The sequence below is a fragment of the Mustelus asterias genome, chromosome 1 (assembly GCF_964213995.1).
Source record: "Mustelus asterias chromosome 1, sMusAst1.hap1.1, whole genome shotgun sequence".
NCBI classification, from domain to species: domain Eukaryota; kingdom Metazoa; phylum Chordata; class Chondrichthyes; order Carcharhiniformes; family Triakidae; genus Mustelus; species Mustelus asterias.
Window position 1 is genome coordinate 52,529,440 of NC_135801.1, and position 25,032 is coordinate 52,554,471.

Below are 25,032 nucleotides of genomic sequence, written 5' to 3' on the forward strand. Positions count from 1 at the left end.
TGAGGAACAGTTGAGGACTCTGGCTTTAGAAGGATGAGGGAGGATCTTATTGAAACTTACAGGATACTGGATAGAGTGGATGTGGAGAGGATGTTTCCACTAGTAGGAAAAACTAGAACCAGAGGGCTCAACCTCAGGCTAAAGGGACGATCTTTTAAAACAGAGATGAGGAGGAATTTCTTCAGCCAGAGAGTGGTGAATCTGTGGAACTCTTTGCTGCAGAAGGCTGTGGAGGCCAGGTCATTGAGTGTCTATAAGACAGTGATAGATAGGTTCTTGATTAACAAGGGGATCAGGGGTAATGGGGAAAAGACAGGAGAATGGGGATGAGAAAAATATCAGCCATGATTGAATAGCGGAGCAAACTCGATGGACCGAGTGGCCTAATTCTGCTCCTATGTCTTATGGTCTTATTTCAGAATTTCAGCATCCAGTATTTTGCTTTTATATTAGAAGAAATTATAGCTTTCAAATGTCTCATCCAAGTATAAAGTTCAATTCATCTATAAATGTTGTGCCTTAAGATCATGTAGTCAAAGAGAATTACAATAAAAAAGATCCAATGAAAGCTTTTACCCAAAACAATCAATCTTTCTCTCAGGTACCTGTCACGTAACTGTGCATTTCCAGCACTTTGCTTTTTAATCAGAACTATAAAAATGCTGATGCTTCATGTGACTACAGAAGGTATGGAAAAACTTGGGGAAGGTTGTACTGGGAGATCAATAGGAGGCAGCCAATATATTTAAACTTCTACATAAAAGACAGATCTGCAGTTGGAAGCACTGTTCCATTAATCAAGAAAACTGTTTATGTGGTGGATCCTTGGTATGACCTTTTTCAGCTTACTCAAAATGTTGTGCTGCAGCACAGCAACTTTGATGTTCATGGCATCAACATGCTACATTCCTGCTACTACTGCTCCAGCCAAGTATTAACAACTACCTCATCTCTTTAATGTTGAACACAATAGACTCTTCCCTGAAATAAGACATTTTCATTGATGAGGCCAAAAGCAGTTTTTCCCCCAGAGGCAACTATGACAAGAGACTGTCACTGGATGCAGATTATATTTATAGAACATTGAAGTCCAAGCAACAACTGGAGTTAAGCTTTCTTAAGGACAAATTTTCTAGCAGCTTCTTCAGACTTCTTCACCACTTGTCTATCCTGGCATATAAGCTACAGGGTAGAATGTTTGGGAACTTCAGAGAATAAAGTTTAGTCAACAATACAACAGATAACCTTTCCTATTTATTACCTTTCTTAGCACCAAGAACAATGCTCATTTGTCCACCCATTAACGATTTGCCCTATGTATCTGAGTAATTAACATTTGAATTTCAGGTGGGAAACTAGCCTTACTTTTGTAAACAAATAACATCTTAATTGAGGTCAGGCAACTAAAAAAAATCAAGTTCAGAAATAATGTGTTATTACAAAAAAGTTGAGCCTTGAATTTGTTACTTCAGACATCTCCAATCTTCAAACATAATCTTAAGGCCTTTTGCATAGACCAGAATTCTATGTTCCTCCATTGGTGGGGTTTTAGGCAGGGGGAGGGGAGTGAAACTAAAGCGAAGAGATTCCCTCTGGGTTCCTGCCCATCCCGACCATACAGCAATTTTATGCTGCGGCGGGCAAGCCTCAGACAGGAAGCTGGCGCTTACCTGCCCTAGGGACCTTTGAACTTACCTGGGCCTCTGGTGCCTGGACTTAGGTTCTGATGTCCGTGTGCATATCTTCTTCTTCTGTCCACTGTTGTTGCAGGGACCAGAGAGCTGCTGGTTAATCGGATTGGCTGGCAAGTCTCCAAGTTGGGACTTCATCCTAAGGGGCAGAAGTCAGACCTGCAGCCACTTACCACACATTTGAGTGTGAAATGGCTGCGGGACAGTTGAATTCAGTGGCAATGTGTTCCCTGTCAACTTTTCAGAAGGCAGGAAGAGAGACCCCGCCATCTGAAAAATTCACGGCATAATGTTAAATCTTATTTTTGTTGCATACATGTATGTCAGTGTTGCCAGGGATGAGGCTGGTATTTCTCTATCATTCCAGAGGTAAGGTTTGCATGGCAGCCCAGAAGTACAAACCTCCCCTGGGAAACTGCCCTGTACTGGGAACCAAACGGAAAGGTGATTTAAATCGCAAACTTAGGATGGTCCTGACCTGCGCACCATCAAAATTTAAAGGAATAAAACCCTCTTCTAATTTTGGATAGCTGTTGCAGACTCAGATCAATCCCCCATAGGACTCTACCCACACAGTTGAAATCCCAAGTGACTCCCCCCACCTACAGCTTTCCTTAACCCCTTCTCCCTCTCTGACCCCAACTCTGTGTACACCCACCCCCTCCCCAATGGGACTGCACTACCCCAAGGGGTCTTTACCCCCCATCCCAACTAATGCACCACCACCAAACATTCCCCCCAGCTTCCAAGGTTACACCCAAACCAATCTGATCCCCCTTACACTTAACTTCTCCCTGGCATGTCACAGACCTTGAAATTTGACTGGACCTTTAAACTCACTTGGTTTACGGCAGCTAATGCTGTAAAAATGCTGCTGTAGCCTTCTTGCATCTGGCTGAGCTGCATTCAACACTAGGCTCCAGGCACACGCTGCACTGCCTGAATCTCACCCAGCCTCAGTCAGAAGGTCAGCTCGAGGGACTAAAGGGATCAAGGGATATTGGGGGGAGTGGAAATCAGGATACTGAATTTGATGATCAGCCATGATCAAAATGAATGGCGTAGCAGGCTCAAAGGGCCAAATGGCCTATTCCTCCTTCTAGTTTCTATGTTTCTATGAGATATGATCGAAGTTCATTTAAAGAAAGAAACTTGGAGCAGAGCGGCAATCCGACTCATATTGTCACTCCGAGGAAGTTCACTTTTTCCAACATTGTAAAAATTCACGCCCATTTCTCATGTTTTATCAAATAAATTCTGCGCTTGTTTTGGGCATCGAGTCATGCAGAAAATGTTGAATGAACCTTCACTGCAGATCACCAATCACGTATATAAAATTTTTTAAAAAGCAGCAATTTTTACATCACCATTAAAACAAATATTGTTGACATTCCAAGCAATTTAGAAACTAAAATGTATCAAATAGAATTGAGGGGGAGAAAAAAAAACTTACCCTTTTAAAAGCCATGGGTTTATAGATGTCAGAGCTAATAACTTAAGAAAAAACCAAACAGCCATTGGGAAAAATCCAAGGGTAAAGATCTGTACAAACATGTGAAGTTTTACATGCATCAAAGCACTAGTCAGCTCCTGAAACATAAGGGAGAAAAAGGACTCAATTTTAAAATACAAATTTAAACAAAAGGTTGCAATAAAACTAAAATCAGGCATTTTAATGTTTACATTTTTCCAAACAATAACAAGCTAAATGCTAAAGAAAACTTTCTAATGACCTTTAGATCTGTTCTGCCTAGAATATCCATCTTCTCAAACCTACCTTTTCTATCAAAATTGTTTTAGATTTGATTCCTATCAAATATAAAACAGCAAAATAAAAGCAAAATTATGCGAATGCTGGAATCTGAAACAAAACAGATAATGCTGGAAAAACTCAGCAGGTCTGGCAGCATTTGTGGAGAGAGAAAATAGAGTTAATATTTCGGATTTTCTCTGTCCACAGATGCTGCCAGACCTGCTGAGTTTTTCCAACATTTTGTTTTTGTATAAAACAACAAACAAGAAACATTGCTTTGTTCATCTTTTAGCAGCATGGCAATGGATTTATTCACATTTCTAATCACTTCATATCCAGAAAAATGTCATAGCATAAACAATAAATCAACCTTGGCTTAGTGGTAGCATTCATCTCTTGAATAAGGCGGCTTTGGGTTTAAGGCATGTCAGAAACTTCCAAATATGGTTTTATTTATTCGTTCATGGGCTGTGGGCATTGTTGGTGATGCTAATATTGATTGTCCAACCATAATTGCCCTCGAGAAGGTGGTAGTGAGCTGCCTTATTGAATTATTGCAGTCCTTGGTGTAGTAGACCCACAGTGCTGTACAGGGAGGACGTTCTAGTATTTTGACTTTGTGAAGGTGAAACAATGAATTTACAAGTCAGGATGGTGTGTGACTTGGGCTGGGTGGGGGGAAACTTGCAAGTTGCAGTGTTCCAATGCACCTGCTGCCGTTGTCACAAGTAGACTTACATTAACAATGCAATGAAGCTACTGTGAAAATCCCCTAGTCGCCACACTCCGGCACCTGTTCAGGTACACAAAGCGAATTTAGCTTGGCCAATACACCTAACCAGGTGGTAGAGGTCACAGGTTTGGAAGGTGCTTTTGAAGGAGTCTGGGCAAGTTGCTGCTGCTCATCTTGGTGATGGTACACACTACTGCCACTCAGAGTGGGTGGTAGCAGGAGTGAATGTTTAAGGTGGTGGATGGGGTTCAGATCAAGCAAACCTCTTTGGCCTGGATAGCATTGATTTTCTTGAGTGTTGCTGGAGTTACATGAATCCATGAAAGTAGGAAGAATTCCCAGACTCTGACCTGCTCTTGCTGGTCCAGTTAAGGCTCTGGTTAATGGAAACCCCCAGGATCATGTCGATTCAGCAATGATAATGCCTTTTGAATGTCATGGGGAATGGTCAGATTCTCTCTTGTTGGAGATGGTCATTACCTTACACTTGTGTGGCATGAATGTTACTTACCACTCATTAGCCCAAGCCTAAATGTTGTCCAGGTCTTGCTGCAGATGGGCACAGCCAGATTTTTTATCTGAGCAATTACATGGTGCAATCATTAACACACATTCCTATATCTGACCTTATGATGAGGGAGGTCAATGATGAAGCAGTTTAAGATGTTTTAGCCTAGAACATAAGCCAGCTAATGGGGCTGCTCCACCAATGTGCTAACTTTCAAATGAGAAGTTAAAAGGAGGCCCAATTTCCAATGAATATAAAAGATCCCATGACAGTTTGAGGAGGAAAAGGCAATTCTTTTTTAGTATCCTGGCTAATATTTATCCGTCAACCAATATTACTAAAATAGTTTTGGATCTCACTGTTCTTTGTTGGACTTTGCTGTGCACAGATTTGTTGCTGAATTTCCCTATAATAGAACCACAATTACACTTCAAAAGTACTTAATTGTTTTGGAGAGCTGTGGCTATCCTCAGGATGTTAAAAGCATTGTATAAATACAAGTTCTTTCTTTCATCATACCTTAAAAGGGGGAAGAAAAGTAATGAGCTATATCACTGTGGAAACATGAACAAGAGTGGTATGGTGTATACTGATCTGCTGCAAATAAGTATCAGCTTTTTCTAATTTTAGCCTGAATAGTACATATAGTGCTTTATTAATATAACAATGAAAAAGAACCGATCTTTTTCATAGCACCTTAGCACAATGTGAAAAACACTGCCAGGTGCTAAACATAGTATGTGTTCCACTAACTGAAGTCACTATTAAGTGGCCAAACACGAAAATGGCTGGACTTGCAGACAGTGAGGAACATTGTCAGAGGCTACAGAAGGATATAGATAGGCTGGAAATTTGGGCAAAGAAATGGCAGATGGAGTTCAATCCAGATAAATGCGAAGTGATGCATTTTGGTAGAACTAACGTAGGGGGGAGCTATACAATAAATGGCAGAACTATAAAGGGTGTAGATACGCAGAGGGACTTGGATGTGCAAGTCCACAGATCCTTGAAGGTGACGTCACAGGTGGAGAAGGTAGTGAATAAGGCATATGGCATGCTTGCCTTTATAGGACGGGGCATAGAGTATAAAAGTTGGGGTCTGATGTTGCAGTTGTATAGAACGTTGGTTTGGCCGCATTTGGAATACTGCGCCCAGTTCTGGTCGCCACACAACCAGAAGGACGTGGAGGCTTTAGAGAGAGTGCAGAGGAGGTTTACCAGGATGTTGCCTGGTATGGAAGGGCTTAGTTATGAGGAGAGATTGGGTAAACTGGGGTTGTTCTCACTGGAAAGACGGAGGATGAGGGGTGACTTAATAGAGGTGGACGTATTTTACACAGAGGGTGGTGGGGGCCTGGAATGCGCTGCCAGGCAAGGTGGTGGAGGCGGACACACTGGGAACGTTTAAGACTTATCTAGATAGCCACATGAACGGAGTGGGAATGGAGGGATGCAAAAGAATGGTCTCGTTTGGACCAGGGAGCGGCGTGAGCTTGGAGGGCTGAAGGGCCTGTTCCTGTGCTGTATTGTTCTTTGTTATCGTGCACACAGCAAGCTTCCATCACAGTAATGAAATGCAAGGAGGCTCTAGCAGGATCTTGCAGGGGAAGGCTAGGCTGCAGCATTTTTTGTGGGGTTGGGTTTACCTATTCGAATCCCTACAGTGCAGGAGGAGACTATTCGGCCCATCAAGTTTCCACCACCTTTCCAAATGAGCATTTTACTCAGGCTCATCCCGCCCCCTCATCCTATCTCTGAAACCCTGTGCATTTATCATGGCTAATCCACCTAACATTTTTGGACTGTGGGTGGAAACCTGAGCACCCGGAGGAAACCTACGCAGACATGGGGAGAATATGCAAACTCCATACAGACAATCATCCAAGAAATGAACCTGGGTCCCTGGCGCTGTGAAGCAGCAGTGCTAACCACTGTGTCACCATGCCCTGTTGAGCATGGTCATCCTTCCCAACAGATGCCAACCAGCTTTCAACTGCTGGAAAAGCCATGGGAACTTCCCACTCAGTTCCAGATTAAATGCAATCAGAGAAATACATGCAACTATATTGTCATTATTTACGCAACTCATTTTTTTGTGAAATAAATTAATTGAATTTTTTTTATTCATTCGTGGGACATGGACTATACTGGATGGCCAGCATTTATTGCCCATCCAGAGTTGCCTTTGAGGTGGTGATGACCTGCCTTCTTGAATCGCTGCAGTTCACATGCTGTGGGTTGACCCACAATGTCGTTAGGGAGGGAATTCCAGGATTTTGACCCAGCAACTGAAAAGGAATGGTGATATACTTCCAAGTCAGGTTGGTGAGTGTCTTGGAGAGTAACTTGCAGGTGGTGGCGTTCCCATTTATCTGCTGCCCTTGTTCTTCTAGATGCAAGTGCTCGTGGATTTGGAAGGTGCTGTCTAAGGATCTTTGGTGAATTGCTGCAGTGTATCTTGTAGGTAGTACACACTGCTGCTACTGAGTGTCGGTGTTGGAGGGATTGAATGTTTGTAGATATGGTGCCAATCAGGCGGGCTGCTTTGCCCTGGATGGTGTCAAACTTCTTGAGTGTTGTTGGAGCACACCCATCCAGGCAAGTGGGGAGTATTCCATCATAATCCTGACTTGTGCCTTGTAGATGATGGTCAGGCTTTGGGAAGTCAGGTGGCGAGTTACTCACTGCACTATTTCTTGCCTCTGACCTGCTCCTGTAGCCACTGTGTTTATGTGGCAGGTCCAAAATTTAAAGTTTAAAATTCCATCTCATGGTACAATCCATTGTTTTCAAAAGTTTAAGTGAGATCCAATGGAAATCGAAGATAAGTTTAGTAGCTAAATATAATAAGACACATTCATTTTCCCAGGCAAATTACCAAAAGCTTACCCAAGACTTGAGGCAAGGATAGACAATCTCAAAAGAAAAGAGATTAGGGATTCATCCATAAGACACATCTAAGATACGAGAATCAAATTAATTTAGGATAGGAGGTTATAAACTACTTAACGGTACTACACGGTAGCACAGTGGTTAGCACTGCTGCTTCACAGCTCCAGGGACCTGCGTTCGATTCCCGGCATGGGTCACTGTCTGTGTGGAATTTGCACATTCTCCTCGTGTCTGCGTGGGTTTCCTCCGGGTGCTCCGGTTTCCTCCCACAGTCCAAAGATGTGCGGCTTAGGTTGATTGACCAAGCTAAAATTGCCCTTAGTGTCCTGAGATGCGTAGGTTAGAGGGATTAGTGGGTAAAATATGTAGGGATATGGGGATAGGGCCTGGGTGGGATTGTGGTCGGTGCAGACTCGATGGGCTGAATGGCCTCTTTCTGTGCTGTAGGGATTCTAAGATTTGTTTATTCAAATTCTTGGCTACTGATGTTGTCAGTCCTATAATGCATTATATCATCTCAAAGATTGCAGTTATTGAAAATAATCGAATTGAGTTAGATAGTGAGCCTCTCTCTAAACTATTTTCTCCAGTCCGAAGTTGTCCTACAATAGCGATCATAGTTCAAAGTAAACTGCTAGTTGAGAGTGTTTGGGAGATTTTGAGGGCATTAAAAGGCACTATATAAATCCAAGTTTTTTTCTCTTGTGGGGGGGGGGGGGGGAAAGGGCAGGATTAGAATATTGAATTTGATGATTAGCCATGATCAAAATGAATGGCACAGCAGGCTCAAAGGGCTGAATGGCTTACTTCTGCTTCTATTTTCTATGTTTCTAATTCCCTAGCCCAGTTAAATAATTTTATGTTCTGAAAACAAAGTATAATCCAATATTCTGAGGGGAAAATGCTGTGTGGAAGCAAGGTATTTGAAGAATATCTTACAACAATGACGTGCAAGTTTAACGTTGTTTAACTCCAAAATTACAGTATGACTTTCATTATCACACATTTGTATCCAGTCATGTGAGGGAATTTCATAACCGTTCCAAGGGCTGGGAAAAAAATTGAATAATTTGATTGACCAGTTTTGTGGTGCTTGGTTCAATTCACTTTTTTGGGTCCTGTATTTATCATGTTTCCTACATTATCTGTTGACTGATTTTTGATCAATTGAAATATCCTATATATATATATATATCTGCAGCTGGGATTCTCTAATGCTGCTGCAGTGAATGGAGTTCTGGCCGAGTGCCAAATTCTCAATTCTCGCTGGCAGTGGGATGGATACGGACGAGATTGGAGAATCCCATCTACATCCATCTTTTAAAGCAAATATTGGAATATTTATCCCTAATGTGTAATAAAATGCAAAGATATTCTCAAAATGAAGAATTTGTCTTTGTTTTATCTTGGAGGTGCCCATAGTTCAGTTGTTGGTTATAAAGAGTTAAAAATAAACTGCTAGCTACAATCAGAACATTATTCCAAGCTTAACTCAATATCAATGTTGCAAATTTCACTGATTAACCTACAGAATAGAATCTGTAGAACCAAATAGAATCTATTATTAAGGAGGCTATAACAGGATACTTAGAAAATCTTAATGCAATCAGGCAGAGTCAACATTGTTTTCTGAAAGGGAATAGTGTGAGTAATTAATGGATTAGAATTCATTAAGTAACAAACAACTTGGAAAAAGTGGAACCTGCAGATGTTCCCAAAAGACATTTGATAAGGTGCCAATTCAAAGGTTCCGACACAAAGAGTTCATGGTGTTGGGGTGGCATATTAGCATGGGTAGAGGATTGATTAGTTAACAGGAAGCAGAGAGTTGGGATAAATGGTAATTTGAGAGTTGACAAGACGTGACTAGTGGAGTGCCACATAGATCAGTGCTGTGGCCTCAACTATTTACGATCTATATCAATTGCTAAACAACAGTTGCTAAATTTGCGGATGTCAAAAAGATAGGTAGGAGAGTAAGTTGTGAAGGGAACACAAGGGCCAGAATTTTACCGGCCTGCCCGCCACGGGAACCGTGGGAGCATGGGAAGGTCCGTTGAACTCAGGTGGGATTTTACAGTTTCGGGATGAGCGAGGCTGTAAAATCCCGCCCAAGGAGTTTGCAAAAGGATATAAATAAGTTAAGTGAGTGGGCAAAAACTTAGCAAATGGGGTATAATATGAGAAAATGTGAACTTGTCCACTTCGGTACTAAGAATAGAAAAGCAGCATATTATTTAAAAGAGACATTGCAGATCTCAATTGTAGCCATTGACCAGAAACTGAACTGGACTAGACATATAAACACTCTGCCTACAAGAGTAAGTCAGAGGCTAGGAATCCTACAGTGAGTAACTCACCTCCTGACTCCCCAAAGCCTGTCCACAATCTACAAGCCACAAATCAGGAGTGTGATGGAATATTCTCCCCTTACCTGAATAAGTGCAGTTTCAACAACACTCAGAGCTCAATAACATCTATGACAAAGCAGCCTGCTTAACTGGCAACCCATCCACAAAAATTCACTCCCTCCACCACTGACACACAGTAGCTGCAGTGTGTACCATCTACAAGTTTCACTGAAGGAACTCAACAAGGCTCCTTAGGCAGCATTTCCAAACCCATAAACACTACCATCTAGAAGAAGAAAGGCAGCAGATATATGGGAACACCACCATCTGGAAGTCTCCCCCGATGCCAATCACCATCCTGACTTGGAAATATATCGCCATTCCTTCACTGTCACTGGGTCAGAATCCTGGAACTCTCTCCCTAACAGCACTGTGGGTGCACCTACACCACGTAGACTGCAGCAGTTCAATAAGACAGTGCACCATCACTTTCTCAAGGACAATTAGGGATGGACAATAAATGCTGGCCTAGCCAGCAAAGCCAACATCACTTGGATGAAGAAAGAAATCTGCGAGAGGTCTGGGTGCCCCAGTTCATGAATCACAAGTATGCAGGAATGATTAGGAAGGTAAATGGAAGAATGTTGGCTTTTATTGCAAAAATAATAGAATATAAAATTAGGCACTTTTTCCTACTGTTGTATAGCTGGTGAGACCACATCTGAAATACTGTGTACAGTTTTGGTCTCCATACTAAAAGAAGGATATAATTACACTAGAATCAGTTAACAAAAGAGTCACTCAACTAATTCCTGGGATGAAGATGTTGTCTTATGACAAAAGGTTGGACTGGAATGGGCCTGTATCCACTGGAGTTTAGAAGAATAAGAAGTGATCTTATCGAAACATACAAGGTCCTGAGGAGACTTGACAGGGTGGATGGTGAAAGAATATTTCCCCTTGTGGGAGAGTCTAAAACTCAGGGACACAGTTTAAAAATTAGGAGTCTACCATTTAAGACAGCGATGAGAATTTTTTCTCTTAGAGCGTCGTTAGTCTGTGGAATTCACTTCCCCAGAGAGAAGTGGAGGCAAGATCATTGAATATAAAGATAGTTAGATAAGCAGAGTTAGATAGATTCTTGATTGTCAAAGGGAATCGGGGAAAAGAAGGTTGAGGCCACAAGCAGATTTTATCAAATGGTGAAGCAGGTTCAAAGGGCCAAACAGCCTACTCCTGCTCCTGATTCATTATGTTCATAGAGCTTGGGCGAGAAACAAAGATACTTTTTTTTAGTGATGCATATTTAGAAATAAAATATATAATTTTTGAATGTGATCCAGTTATTCAAATGCACAAACTAACATAAAAATAAAAATAGAAAATGCTGGAAATACTCAGCGAAACAGGTAGCATCTATGCCAAGAGAAAGAGGGGTAACTTTTCTTCAGAACTGATGTCAGAACTTTTCTTATGAGAGGTCACCTGAAACGTTAACTCAGTTTCTCTGTCTGCAGATGCTCCTTGGCCTGCTGACTATTTCCAATATTTTCTGTTTCTATTTCCATTTTCTAGCATCTACTGTATTTTACTTTTATATGGAAAATCTCTAACTGCTTCCATAGATATTTAAAGAGGAACTGATCAAATCTAAGTTGGCTTTAAATTTCTAAAAAGTCAAAATATTCAAGAAAATAAGAAATGAAACAGCACAAGTATAAAAGCTATCCACAAAGAATAGGAATCAGCAGGAGCTAAATAAATAGCTCTCCCAAAAAAAAACAGGTGCACCAGCAAAGGACCAATATTTTGAGTGGCTAGCCTGTACCGCTTGAAATAAATGCACCCTTACAGGGGAGATCAATTCTGACTGGTGCAAGTGCTGGGAGCTGTGGTAGAGAGAATATGACCCTGGGAAAGGTGAGCACAACAGGAAAGAAAGAGGGTGCAAACATTTTCAAATAATCCAATAGTAAGCTTAGGGGAAAGGAGGAAAACACAATGTCCTGTATCCACCGTGGCACAGTAGTTAGCACCGCTGCCTCACATGTCCAGGGACACAGGTTCGATTCCCGGCTTGGGTCACTGTCTGTGTGGAGTTTGCACATTCTCCCCGTGTCTGCATGGGTTTCCCCCGGGTGCTCCAGTTTCCTCCCACAGTCCAAAGATGTGCAGATTAGGTTGACTGGCCATTGCTAAATTGCCCCTTAGTGTCCCGGGATGCATAGGTTAGATGGAGTAACGGGTAAATATTTGGGGTTACGGGGATAGGGCCTGGATGGGATTGTTGTCGGTGTAGACTCGATGGGCCGAATGACCTCCTTCTGCACTGTAGGGATTCTATGATCCACGGGGAGGTGGGAGAGGAGGCCCTCCAGACTATCAGACAAAAAAGCAGTGGGAGCAAGCGGGACAATGTCAGCAGTTGAGCCGTAAGGATATACATGTACTGCTGCAACAAGTGTGCCAGGGTAGGTAAATGCATCTTTAAATGACATACCTTGCCAACTGTAACAGTAGCCTCAGCAACTGTGAAAATCACCACAACTTCATAATTTACCTGCCGACAATATTCATCAAGACTTGTACCTCAACATTCTTAGGTTTCACCTCACCTGCACATATTTAGCTGCAAGTCTCACACCCACATCTCAGACTTGCACACACTGCCAGCTATTCCAACGCAACAGCCACATCAGCCAAAAAAATTGCAAGACACTTGCTGACACATAGGGAGGCAGACGCGGTGATATTGTGTTGTCACTGGACTAGTAATCCAGAGACCCTGGGTAATGGTCTGGGGACCCAGGTTCGAATCCCATCACGGCAGATGGTGAAATTTGAATTCAATATAAATCTGGAATTAAAAGTCTAATGATGACCATGAAACCATTGCCGATTGTCGCAAAAACACATCTGGTTCACTAATGTCCTTTAGGGAAGGAAATCTGCTGTCCTTACGTGGTCTAGCCTATACGTGACACCAGACCCACAGAAATGTGGTTGACTCTTAAATGCCCTCGGGGATGAGCAAGAAATGCTGGCCCAGCCAGCGACGCCCACATCCCCTGAATTAATTTTTAAAAGTGTGCTTCATCTGTAGGACAAGGTGGTGCATAACCAGTGGCTGTATGAGGTAACTGGAGGCGAACTGGCATGCCCTCATGCCTTCACCCCCATGGAGGAGACAATGCTGGCCATTATTGGGACAGCCATTGCTATGGATATGGTCAGCAGTGGTAACTACGGTGTCGAAAACAAAGACGACAGTATTATCATACGTAATTCCAAACCTGAACTTTTGTGGAATGGCAATCAGAGTCAGACTACCGCTCTGACCCACCTTTTTACCTTGTAACCTTAGTGATCCTGACTCACCTGACCTACCAAGCCGAAGAAGAATTGCGCAGGGCAGCATGCTCCTGAGTCTTTCAATGGAGCGCTGTTGAACTGGAGGCAAAGAGGCCACTTAGACAGTACCGGGAAAAAGTAGTTTGTGTATTAGTCACAAGTAGGCTTACATTAACACTGCAATGAAGTTCCTGTGAAAATCCCGTGGTCACCACACTCTGGAACCTGTTTGGATACACTGAGGGAGAATTTAGCATGGCCAATGCACCTAACTAGCACATCTTTCGGACTGTGGGAGGAAACCAGAGCACCAGGAGGAAACCCTTGCAGACATGGGCAGAACGTGCAAATTCTGCACAGATAGTGGCCCAAGCCCCAATAGTTCGGGTGGCAGGGCCCCATAGAAGTGGTTCTAATTCTTCCAATTTGTTCTGGGTAACTATTGGCATAGGATGGTCAGAACTATCCAAAGGAAACCCCTAATATTTAATCTGTGTCCTCTAGTTCTAGACTCTCCCACAAGGGGAAACATCCTTTCAGCCTCACCCTGTCAAGTCCCCACAGCATCTTTCATATTTCAGTAAGATTACCAGGCCCAACCTGCTCAACCTTTCCTCTTAAGACAAGCCCTTCAACACAGGAATCAGTCAAGTGAACTTTCTCTAATGCTATTATATCCCTTCTTAAATAAGAAAACCAAAAAAAATGTATACAGTACCCCCAAGATGTACTCTACGTCTCCATACAGCTGGACTTTTACACACAATTTTCTCTGCCATAAAAGCCAACGTTCCATCTGCCTTTTTAATCACTTGCTGTACTTAAATATTACATCACATATTCATGTACCAGGAAACCCAGATTCTTCTGTACCACACAGTTCTGTAATCTTGCCCCATTCAATTAATATGCTGTTCTTCTATCTTCGTGTCAAAGTGGAAAAGTTCACATGTCCTACAATAGACCTTTAAAATATGCTGCACCCCAAAAAATTAGTATCTATTAATGTAGGCTTTCAACGTTGATAAAAACAAAAACGTTTTCCAAATTAACATGGTAGGATACAAGAAAGTACACTGGATAGAGTACTGGCACCGACTCCACATATTAATAACTGGATGCAACTAACTGCTGCTTAAATACAATTACATCATGGAATGCACAAGATGCAAAGCATTAAAAATGAAATACAGGTTAAACACTAGTATTGTTAGAATTTCTCATCATCAAGGTTTTGGTTGATCACCAATGCTCTACAAGCCCATTTATTTGATGCGTTAGCTTTGAATCGTAAAAAGCCTACCTCAGTCTTTAATGAGAGTCCACTGTTTAAAAATATCGTTGAAACAGCAACATAAGTTATAGTAATCTCTGGCCTCAATGGTCCTATATAAAAAAAAACACAATTTTAATTAAAACTCTCACCCTTCAATCCTCCTTAAAATAGCCATTGCACAGATTTTGTTTTGCATTAGTCAGTGACACTTGTAGATAAACAGTAAAATAATTGACTGTCTTCTAAATGGCAAGTGATTCTACTGGCTTTTTATTCTGTAAAATAGTAAATTAATTATAAAAATACAGTTTTAATTGTAAATGTACTCACATTTGAAGTGTTAAAGTTATGTAAAAACAAAGGGCAGATTTACGGATTTAAATCAAAACATTTCACAACCTCTTTTAGAAAAACATCAGAGTTACACTATTTTTTCCTCATATTATACTGCAAAGTCTACAAACATAATATATTTTCCCTGTATAAATTGTTAAAATATACATTATGATTCTAATGAAATTTCTCTTCTAAAACATCAGAAATCTTTTTTGAATTATGTAGAATCATACTAATTTCAACTCAGTTAATTTATTGGCTTTAGCAGTTATCTGTTCTCCAGTTCATCTCAAATTCAACTGAACATGAATACTAATCACCTCAAACTTTTAAGCGCAAATTAAAATGTGTAACAAAATAGAAATGCATTAATTCAGCTGAATTTCTGTAAATGTTTCGTCACATTTTCTAGCAAAAAATTTACTTGTTTTAACAACTAAAATGATTGCATTTTCATCACTTTCTTGAAAAGAAATAAAAACATACCACCACATTTTCCAGAGTGAACAAATAAGCTTTATTACGGTTGCCAAAAGCACCATTATTTTTAAAAATTCAGTCACTGTTACATAGATAAATGCAGCGGCCTATTTGGGCACAAGTTTCCAGAAGCAGCAAACAAATGAGTGACCTGATAATCTGTTTTGAAAGGTTAAAATACATCTCCCTACAAGTCTAACTTTGGAGCAACAGTGGGTATGTCCAGTTCTCCTGGCCTATGTAGAAATCAACAATGTCAGCAGAACCAGGAATGTGGCTCTGCTGAGGGAGTTTCAGGAAGTAGGTTCCAAATGAATTAAGAACCACAAAGAACATAATTTCTGGATTAATTCTTGAGACACATAAATTGGCCTAGGATTAATCAAGAAACTTGACTGCATGGGAATCAGAAATTTCTATTCATGAGGCACAATGCCAGCAATGGAAAAAGAGGGAACTGTTCTGTTAGGCTTCACACAAACCTGATTAGGACCAGTACCAAATAATCCAGGTTGTAGACAGGGTTTACAACTAAATTGGGATTGGGTGGGTAAGAGTTCAGGTGAGTGGAAATTTATAAATCTAAAAAGAGAAAAGTCAAGGCCATAGAGCAATGTCACAATTTGGGTAGGATAAAGAGTGTGACAGGAAGGGACAGAGTTTAACAATAATGATACATGATTGAATAAGGTTACAATCAGGGGAAAACTGTAAAAGTTAAAATTAAAGGCACTGTATATGAATGCACAAAGCATTCTTATAAAAGAGACAAAGTAATGGCACAAAAAGAGACAAATGAATTTGTTTGAACAACTGTAACAGAAACATAGTTGCATTGTGACCAAGGCAAAAGAGAACTGAATATGCCAGCGTACTTGACAGAAACAAAAGATAGGGTTGGGATGGGAGTGTTGGGCTTGATAATAAAGGATGATCCAAGGACAGAAGTGAGAAAGGATCTTGGCAAAGAAGAGCAGAAAGTAGAGTCAGTACAGGTCAGAATAAGAGGTCTTCTAACAGTAGGCAAAATACTGGACAAAGTATTAATCAAGTCCACCGTCTACAGGACACAAGTCAAACATGCGATGGAATATTCTCCACTTACTTGGAATGGTGCTGCTACAATATTCAAGAAGTTCAATACCATCCAAGAAAAAAAAAGAGATTGGCACCCCATCCACAACCTTAAATATTCACTCCCTCTACCTCTGGGACACAGTGGCAACAGTGTACACCATCTACAAGATGCACTGCAGCAACTTGCCAAAGCGCCTTTGACAGCACTTTTCAAACTTCCAACCTCTATCATCAAAAAGAACAATGCAGCAAAACCACCACCTGCAAGTTCCCTTACAAGTTGCACACCATCCTGATTTGGAAATATGTGTGTTCCTTGACAATGCTGGGTCAAAATCCTGGAACTCCATTCCTAACAATACTGTGGATGTTCCGACATAACATGGACTGAGGGTTCAAAAAAAGGTGGCTCACCACTACCTCCTCAAGGGAAATAAGGGGTGGATAATAAATGCTGGACTCGCCATTAATGACCATGAATGAATGGAAAAAAGCCAAGGAGAGCTTGTAATAAAAGTGATGTAATAACGATGGGAGACTTGAATTTTCATATAGATTGGACAAATCAAATTGGAAAAAGTAGCTAAAGGACAAAATCATGGAACACGTTCAAACAGCTTCCTAGAACAACATGGAACCAATTACAGAAAAGGCTGTTTTAGATTTTCTCTTCCGTAATGAGACAGGATTAATTAGTAATTTCACATGAAGAGATCCTTTGGGAAAAATTATGATAGATTTGCACATTGAATCAAGAGGAAGTCTAAAACAAGAGCATAAGACTTAAATAGAGTTAATTACTTGGATGTGAGAGACAAGTTGGCTAAGGTAAATAGGAAATTAGATCAATAGGTATTAGACAATAAGCAATAGCAAACAATTAAAGAAATATTTCATAATCTCAATAAATATGCATTCTATTGAGAAATAAAACTCCAGGTGAAAAATGATCCATCTGCAGATAGAAAAGTGGTTTATTGAAAAAAGTATCATGGCAGCAACTGCCAAATTTTGATGAGAATACAAATAAAAATGACAACTGTGAATGTTATGGACAATGAAAATTAAAGCAAAGTATTAAAATGATTGCACAATTATACAACATTTCAAAATATAGTTTCAATATGTTGCAATCTGTAGCTAATTTAAGGATAGCATAGATTAAATGAAGAGGTTTATGTTGCCAAGGGTAGCAAGCCTGAGGAATTTTAGAAGGTAAAGGATGGCAACAATATTGATAGAAGGTTAAAAGACAGAACACAGAATAAACAGATCATATGTTTGGCAAATTGATACTAGTGGAATACCACAAGGACTGATGATGGGTATCAGCTTTTTACAATATATACTAATGAGTTAGATGAGGGACTGATTATACTGTATCCAGCATTGCTACAAAGCTAGGTGGGAAAATAAGCTGTGAGGTGGACACAAAGGCCAGAATTTTCCGGCTGTTCACGGCCAGTGCCGCTACAAACGAGGATGGAGAATTTGGCACTAAGCCAAATCTCCGTTCATTGCAGAAAGACCAAAGAATCCCATCGGCACAAACAGCTATAAAATTCCAGCCAAAGAGTCTGAAAAGGCGATAGTGACATGTTAAGTGAATGGGCAAGAAAGTGGCAGATAGAATATAGTACCAAACCAAGAGTTAGTCGCATTGGATGGAGAATTTTTTTTTTTAAAAACGGTGAGAAACTACTAAATGTTGGCGTCTAAAGGTGTTCTTATACACAAAACATGGAAAATTAACATGCAGAAAGCATTTTAAATTCATTCATGAGATCTGGAGCATTGCTGGCTGGGCCTGCATTTATTGCCCTTGAACTGAGTGCCTTGCTAGGCCATTTCAGAGGATGTTTACATTACTAAGGCTCTGGAGTCACATGTAGCCAGACCAGGTGAGGATGGCAATTTTCCTTCCCTAAAGAATATTAGTGAACCAGATGGGTTTTTACAACAATCAATGATTTCATGGTCACCTGCACGTCTAGATTTTTACTATATTCAATTCAAAATTTCACCATCGGCCATGGTGGGATTCCAACATGGGTCCTCAGAGGATTATCTTGGGTCTATGGATTACTAGTCCAATGACAATACAACTACGCCACTACCTCCCTCAATCAAATGGCATGTTGGCCTTTATCGTAAGGGGGTTGGAGTACAAGAGGTAGGAAATCTTGTAATTATGCAGAGTTTTGTTGAGAATACATCTGAAATACTGTATACAGTTTGTCTCCATAGCTATGGAAATATATATTGAACTTGGAGAGGTTGCATCAAAGATTCACTAAATTGATTCTTAGAATCCCTACAGTACAGAAAGAGGCCATTCGGCCCATCGAGTCTGCACCGACCACAATCCCACCCAGGCCCTATACCCACACCCCTACATATTTACCCACTAATCCCTCTAACCTACGCATCCCTGGACACTAAGGGCAATTTTAGCTTGGCCAATCAACCTAACCCGCACATCTTTGGACAGTGGGAGGAAACCGGAGCACCCGGAGGAAACCCATGCAGACACGAGGAGAATGTGCAAACTCCACACAGACAGTGACCCAAGCCGGGAATCAAACCTAGGTCCCTGGAGCTGTGAAGCAGCAGTGCTAACCACTGTGCTACCGTGCCGCCCACATTTATTGCCCTTGAACGGAGTGCCTTGCGAGGCCATTTCATGATTCCTGCGGTAAGGTTTTCTTGTGAGATGAGATTGAGTAAAGTGGGACCTATATTCTGTGGAGTTTAGAAGAGAGGTGATCTTATTGAGACATACACGAATCAGAGAGCATAACAGGCTCCTCTCTGACAAGCTCTTTCACCTAGCTGCATAGTTTCAGAATAAAAGGTCAATTAGTCAGACTGTGATGGGGAAATTTCTTCGTTCTCAGGATTAGGATTCTTTGGAATTATTTACTTGAGAGAATTGTGGATGCTTATATATCTATAGATATTTGGAATCAAGGGATATGAGGATCAGGTGAGAAATGGAGTTGAGATTCAAGATCAGCCACTATCTTATTAAATGGCAGAACACATTTTGAGGAATTGCATGCTCCACTCTTGCCCTATGTTCTTAAAAGCTTTTAAATTGAATTTTTATTTCAATGTATTAAAATGTGATTACTGGACCCCAATATAACGAGAAAATTGTGTTTTTAAAAAAATAAATTTCAATAAATCATGTTACTTAGATGGTGGACCGATATAGATTAAAATGTTTATTTTTTGTGATAAACCCAGTTTCACATGTTTTAATCATTTTTTTAACCAAGTTAGCACTCTTACGTGTATGAAGGAAAATTAATTTTATTTTAAATTACATCGTGGTTCAAGACCCCCCATCATAATTTTACTCCAAAGAAAATATGCAAGGTAAAGTTATATCCTCCACATGTATCAGATGAATACAATGATTTCTCGATTAGATGGATAATATTCTATCAGCAGTTTAATAAATGTCAGATTCTGGCATTACATTCAAAATAGGAAATCAATTTATCACATTTTTTTAGTACGGACTACTGTGCAGCATTACGAGAGTGTTTAAGTTATTAAAAATACAGTACCTCAAAAACGCAAAAAGTCGGCGATTTTAAACATAGTCCACATTTATCTCAGGACATTGAAAGTTAGTCATGGCATCCCTTATAATTAAAAATATAACCACCGCCATGTTGGCTTAACATAATATTGTAGACGGATGCATCTCTTCTCAGATTCGGATGTTTTAATACATGAACATAATACTGCAGTAAGCAAAACACGGAAGTGAGTTAGCAATGTGTCATGTGCAAGGTTTGTGTCTTGTGCACAGAATGCACAAGGAAATTCAAAAGCAATGGTTCTTCTACAACCAGGTATCAGAAGAGCTCCAGCCGTACACGCGAGGGTAAATCACTCCCTCAAAGTCACCCTGTGCCGGTTATGTTCTGCTGAAACGGCCAGGTTCCTTCTGACTGGGTGTTAAAACTCACCTCCATGCATTCCCACAGAAGGCTGCAGTTTAGCCGAGGTGATCGCCAGCACGATGGCCACCAGGAACCACTGCTTCCGGGCGCGCTCGAGTAGCCCCATGGCCTCTCAGGTGGCGCGCGGGCCCCCAACCGTCGCTCGCTATCTCACCCCAGGTTCCCCCGCACGCGCCCACTCCCGGAGTCTCCGGCTCCGGCTCCACGTCAGTCCTATTCCGGTTCCACTGTGTCACCGGCAGCAACAGCGTCATTCAGAGAGGAAGCAGGGGCTGGACAGAGGAGGAGCTAGAGGAAAGGAAAGTCGACCTTTTTGAAGAGAGGTTTGTTTCTCAGATAATAACTACAACCCCATACTGAGTAATAATGAAAACAAAATAACACGGATGCTGGAAATCTGAAATAAGACAGAAAATGCTGGAAAAACTCAGCAAGTCTGGCAGCATTTGTGGAGAGAGTAACAGGTTTTGAGTCTATATGACATCTTCACAGCTGAAGGGGGGTAGTAGAAATGTGATCACTTGCAATCAGAAATGGAAATTTATAATCATAGAATACCGACAGTGCAGACGCAGGTCATTTGACCCATTGAGTCTTTACTGACTTTCCAAAAGAGCATCTTACCCAGACCTTATCCCCATAACCCCACATATTTACCATGGCTACCCCCCCCCCCCCCCACACACACATATTTTTGGACACGAAGGGGCAAATTAGCATGGCCAATCAACCTAACCTACACCTCTTTGGACTGGAGGAGGAAACTGGAGTACCCAGAGGAAATCCATGCAGACGCAAGGAGAACGTGCAAATTCCACAAGTCACCCAAGGCTGAATCCAGGCAGCTGTACTTGCCACTGTGCTACCCATAACGGATACAGTTGGAAGGGGATGAAGAAGATGGAGCATAATGGGCATAAAGGTTATACCACTATCAGCACCTTCTTTAGTCTTTAATGTTACCATTAACACTCCCTTTGTCTTGTATTCATGACATATTTATCAATCTCTGCTTAGCTCCCACCCATCCCTGATCTTATATTCTAAGCATGTGTGCAGGCATCTAATGACTTGTTTCCCCAGAAATTCAAAATAATCACACTTTTTAGATACAAAATGCTGGAGCTTCATCAAGTTTATTTCTTGCATCTTTCCATGTGGCTGATGGACTGTGACATTATTGCACCCCCAACAGTGGGGACAACTGGGAGGTACATTATCAGAACAATCAGAACTCAGAACAGTACAGCACAGAACAGGCCCTTCGGCCCACGATGTTGTGCCGAGCTTTATCTGAAACCAAGATCAAGCTATCCCACTCCCTATCATCCTGGTGTGCTCCATATGCCTATCCAATAACCGCTTAAATTTTCCTAAAGTGTCTGACTCCACTATCACTGCAGGCAGTCCATTCCACACCCCAACCACTCTGCGTAAAGAACCTACCTCTGATATCCTTCCTATATCTCCCACCATGAACCCTATAGTTATGCCCCCTTGTAATAGCTCCATCCACCCGAGGAAATAGTCTTTGAATGTTCATTCTATCTATCCCCTTCATCATTTTATAAACCTCTATTAAGTCTCCCCTCAGCCTCCTCCGCTCCAGAGAGAACAGCCCTAGCTCCCTCAACCTTTCCTCATAAGACCTACCCTCCAAACCAGGCAGCATCCTGGTAAATCTCCTCTGCACTCTTTCCAGCGCTTCCACATCCTTCTTATAGTGAGGTGACCAGAACTGCACATAATATTCCAAATGTGGCCTCACCAAGGTCCTGTACAGTTGCAGCATAACCCCACGGCTCTTAAACTCCAACCCCCTGTTAATAAAAGCTAACACACTATAGGCCTCCTTCACAGCTCTCTCCACTTGAGTGGCAACCTTTAGAGATCTGTGGCTATGGACCCCAAGATCTCTCTGTTCCTCCACAGTCTTCAGAACCCTACCTTTGACCCTGTAATCCACATTTAAATTAGTCCTACCAAAATGAATCACCTCACATTTATCAGGGTTAAACTCCATTTGCCATTTTTCAGCCCAGCTTTGCATCCTATCTATGTCTCTTTGCAGCCTACAACAGCCCTCCACCTCATCCACTACTCCACCAATCTTGGTGTCATCAGCAAATTTACCGATCCACCCTTCAGCCCCCTCCTCTAAGTCATTAATAAAAATCACAAAGAGCAGAGGACCAAGAACTGATCCCTGTGGCACTCCGCTAGCAACCTGCCTCCAGTCCGAAAATTTTCCATCCACCACCACCCTCTGTCTTCGATCACGGTAGCACAGTGGTTAGCACTGCTGCTTCACAGCTCCAGGGTCCCGGGTTCGGTTCCCGGCTCGGGTCACTGTCTGTGTGGAGTTTGCACATTCTCCTCGTGTCTGCGTGGGTTTCCTCCGGGTGCTCCGGTTTCCTCCCACTGTCCAAAGATGTGCGGGTTAGGTTGATTGGCCAGGTTAAAAATTGCCCCTTAGAGTCCTGAGATGCGTAGGTTAGAGGTATTAGTGGGTAAATATGTGGGGGTAGGGCTTGGGTGGGATTGTGGTCGGTGCAGACTTGATGGGCCGAATGGCCTCCTCCTGCACTGTAGGGTTTCTACGATTTCTATGATCAGATAGCCAGTTACCTATCCAATCGGCCAACTTTCCCTCTATCCCACACCTCCTTACTTTCATCATAAGCCGACCATGGGGGACCTTATCAAACGCCTTATTAAAATCCATGTATATGACATCAACTGCCCTACTTTCATCAATACACTTAGTTACCTCCTCAAAAAATTCAATCAAATTTGTGAGGCACGACTTGCCCTTCACGAATCCGTGCTGAATATCCCGGATTAATCCGCGCTGACTATCCCGGATTAATCCGCATCTTTCTAAATGGTCATAAATCCCATCCCTAAGGACCTTTTCCATCAATTAGTCCCTAATTTTTTCTCTCTTTAAAAATATGCAATGCCTCCATGTAAATATAATTGTTACAATTAACTTTTTCTAAACTTCTGAACACCTTAAGAGTCTTTAACAGCTTGTTTTATTGTCTAAAAATATTATTCACTATTTTTGCAGTGATAGGATGTTGTCAGGATGACTGACTATCCAAGATTTTCTGGGATTGTCCTGGAGTTTAGTTAGATGTCCCACCTCCCAGGCATGGGCTTCCCTGGACGCCATTTGTCCCAGATACCTTCATAAAGGGCACTCCGAGTTTCTATGTCCACACACTGTGCTGCTGTGCATGAGCAGTCCATAGCCAACACAGTGCACGTGCGCACACCCTTAGCCATGAGGGAGTAACGGCACTGGCTGGCACTCTCCATTAAGAGTCTGTTCCAACATCTTGTGTTCTTGTCCAGCTTTGGCAGGCAGGGACGCAAGAACAGCTTTTTCCCTGCTGCTGTCAGACTTTTGAATGGATCTACCTCGCATTAAGTTGATTTTTCTCTACACCCTAGCTATGACTGTAACATTACATTCTGCACTGTCTCATTTCCTTCTCTATGAATGGTATGCTTTGTTCGTATAGTGCGCAAGAAACAATACTTTTCACTGTATGTTAATACATGTGACAATAATAAATCAAATCAAATCAAAAATGGACGGAGGGGTGGAGCCAATTAGGAGTCCAGCAGGTGTAGCACTCAGACGTGACTCAGGCTGATACAGAACGTTGGATCCAGTGGTGGCACTCTGAGGCCAAAGTCTGGAACCAGCACAGGCCCGGGCAGATATGTGGTACTGGGGGGTAGAACCAGGGCAGTCTGGGCAGGCCTGAGTTGCAAGGTGCTTTGGGATGGCCTTCCAGTGGTCTCACCAGAACCTCACCCCCTGTCCTTCAGTCCCACCTCCCACTCATCCAGTTTCATCAACATCTCCACCTCCGTTTCTCCACTTTTCTAGCACCCCTCCCCCCCCCATCCTCACTTATCCAGCGAACTATCCATTTTTCCTGCTCAGAGTTGGTTACCCTGGACATCATTGTTAGGTCTTCTACAGACTTCTTGTTCCCATATTCCCATAAGTTCAAAATAATCACACTTTACACTTAAAATACTGGAACTTCACTAATATATTTCTTGCTGTTTTCCATGTGGCTGTTGGACCACAGTGCGACCACGTACTCATAGAATCCCCACAGTACAGAGGAGGACCATTCGGCCCATCAATTCTGTACTGTCCACAAGCCCATCCAGGCTCTATTCTCCTAACCCCTCACATTTACCTTGCTAATCCCAACACTAAGGTCAATTTTAGCATGGCCAATCAACCTATCTGTACATCTTTGGACTGTGGGAGGAAATGGGAGCACCCGGAGGAAATCCCCACAGAAACGGGGAGAAACTGCAAACGCCACACAGACAATGGCCAAGACCGGAATCAAACCTGGGTCCCTGGCACTGTGAGGCAGCAATGCTAACCACTGTGCCCTATATCCCCTACTCCGGGATATATATATTCACATAACAATTAGTTCCTCGCTCTTTACCAATAATATAACAACATTAACATCCCTCTTTCTTTTAAAATTATGCTTCATCAGCGCAAGTTCCTATCATTTTTTTCCCCTAAAGAAACACTACAATCCAACTTTGGGAATAAACTG

At 41.8% G+C, this 25,032-nt stretch overlaps 1 protein-coding gene across 4 annotated transcripts in view; it reads right to left on the reverse strand.

Annotated features, from left to right (window-relative positions):
- slc10a7 (solute carrier family 10 member 7) overlaps window positions 1-20,651 on the reverse strand; it is a 352,662-nt gene extending 332,011 nt beyond the window's left edge. For all 4 annotated transcript variants that reach the window (XM_078212292.1, XM_078212284.1, XM_078212300.1 and 1 more), the window contains exons 1-3: window positions 20,432-20,651; window positions 14,583-14,665; window positions 3,145-3,281 (exon numbers count right to left, since the gene is read on the reverse strand). In XM_078212292.1, coding sequence (XP_078068418.1) covers window positions 3,145-3,281; window positions 14,583-14,665; window positions 20,432-20,531 — 320 coding nt within the window. In that variant the 5' untranslated portion in view covers window positions 20,532-20,651. The remainder of the gene's footprint in view (window positions 1-3,144; window positions 3,282-14,582; window positions 14,666-20,431) is intronic.
- Window positions 20,652-25,032: the final 4,381 nt, after the last annotated feature.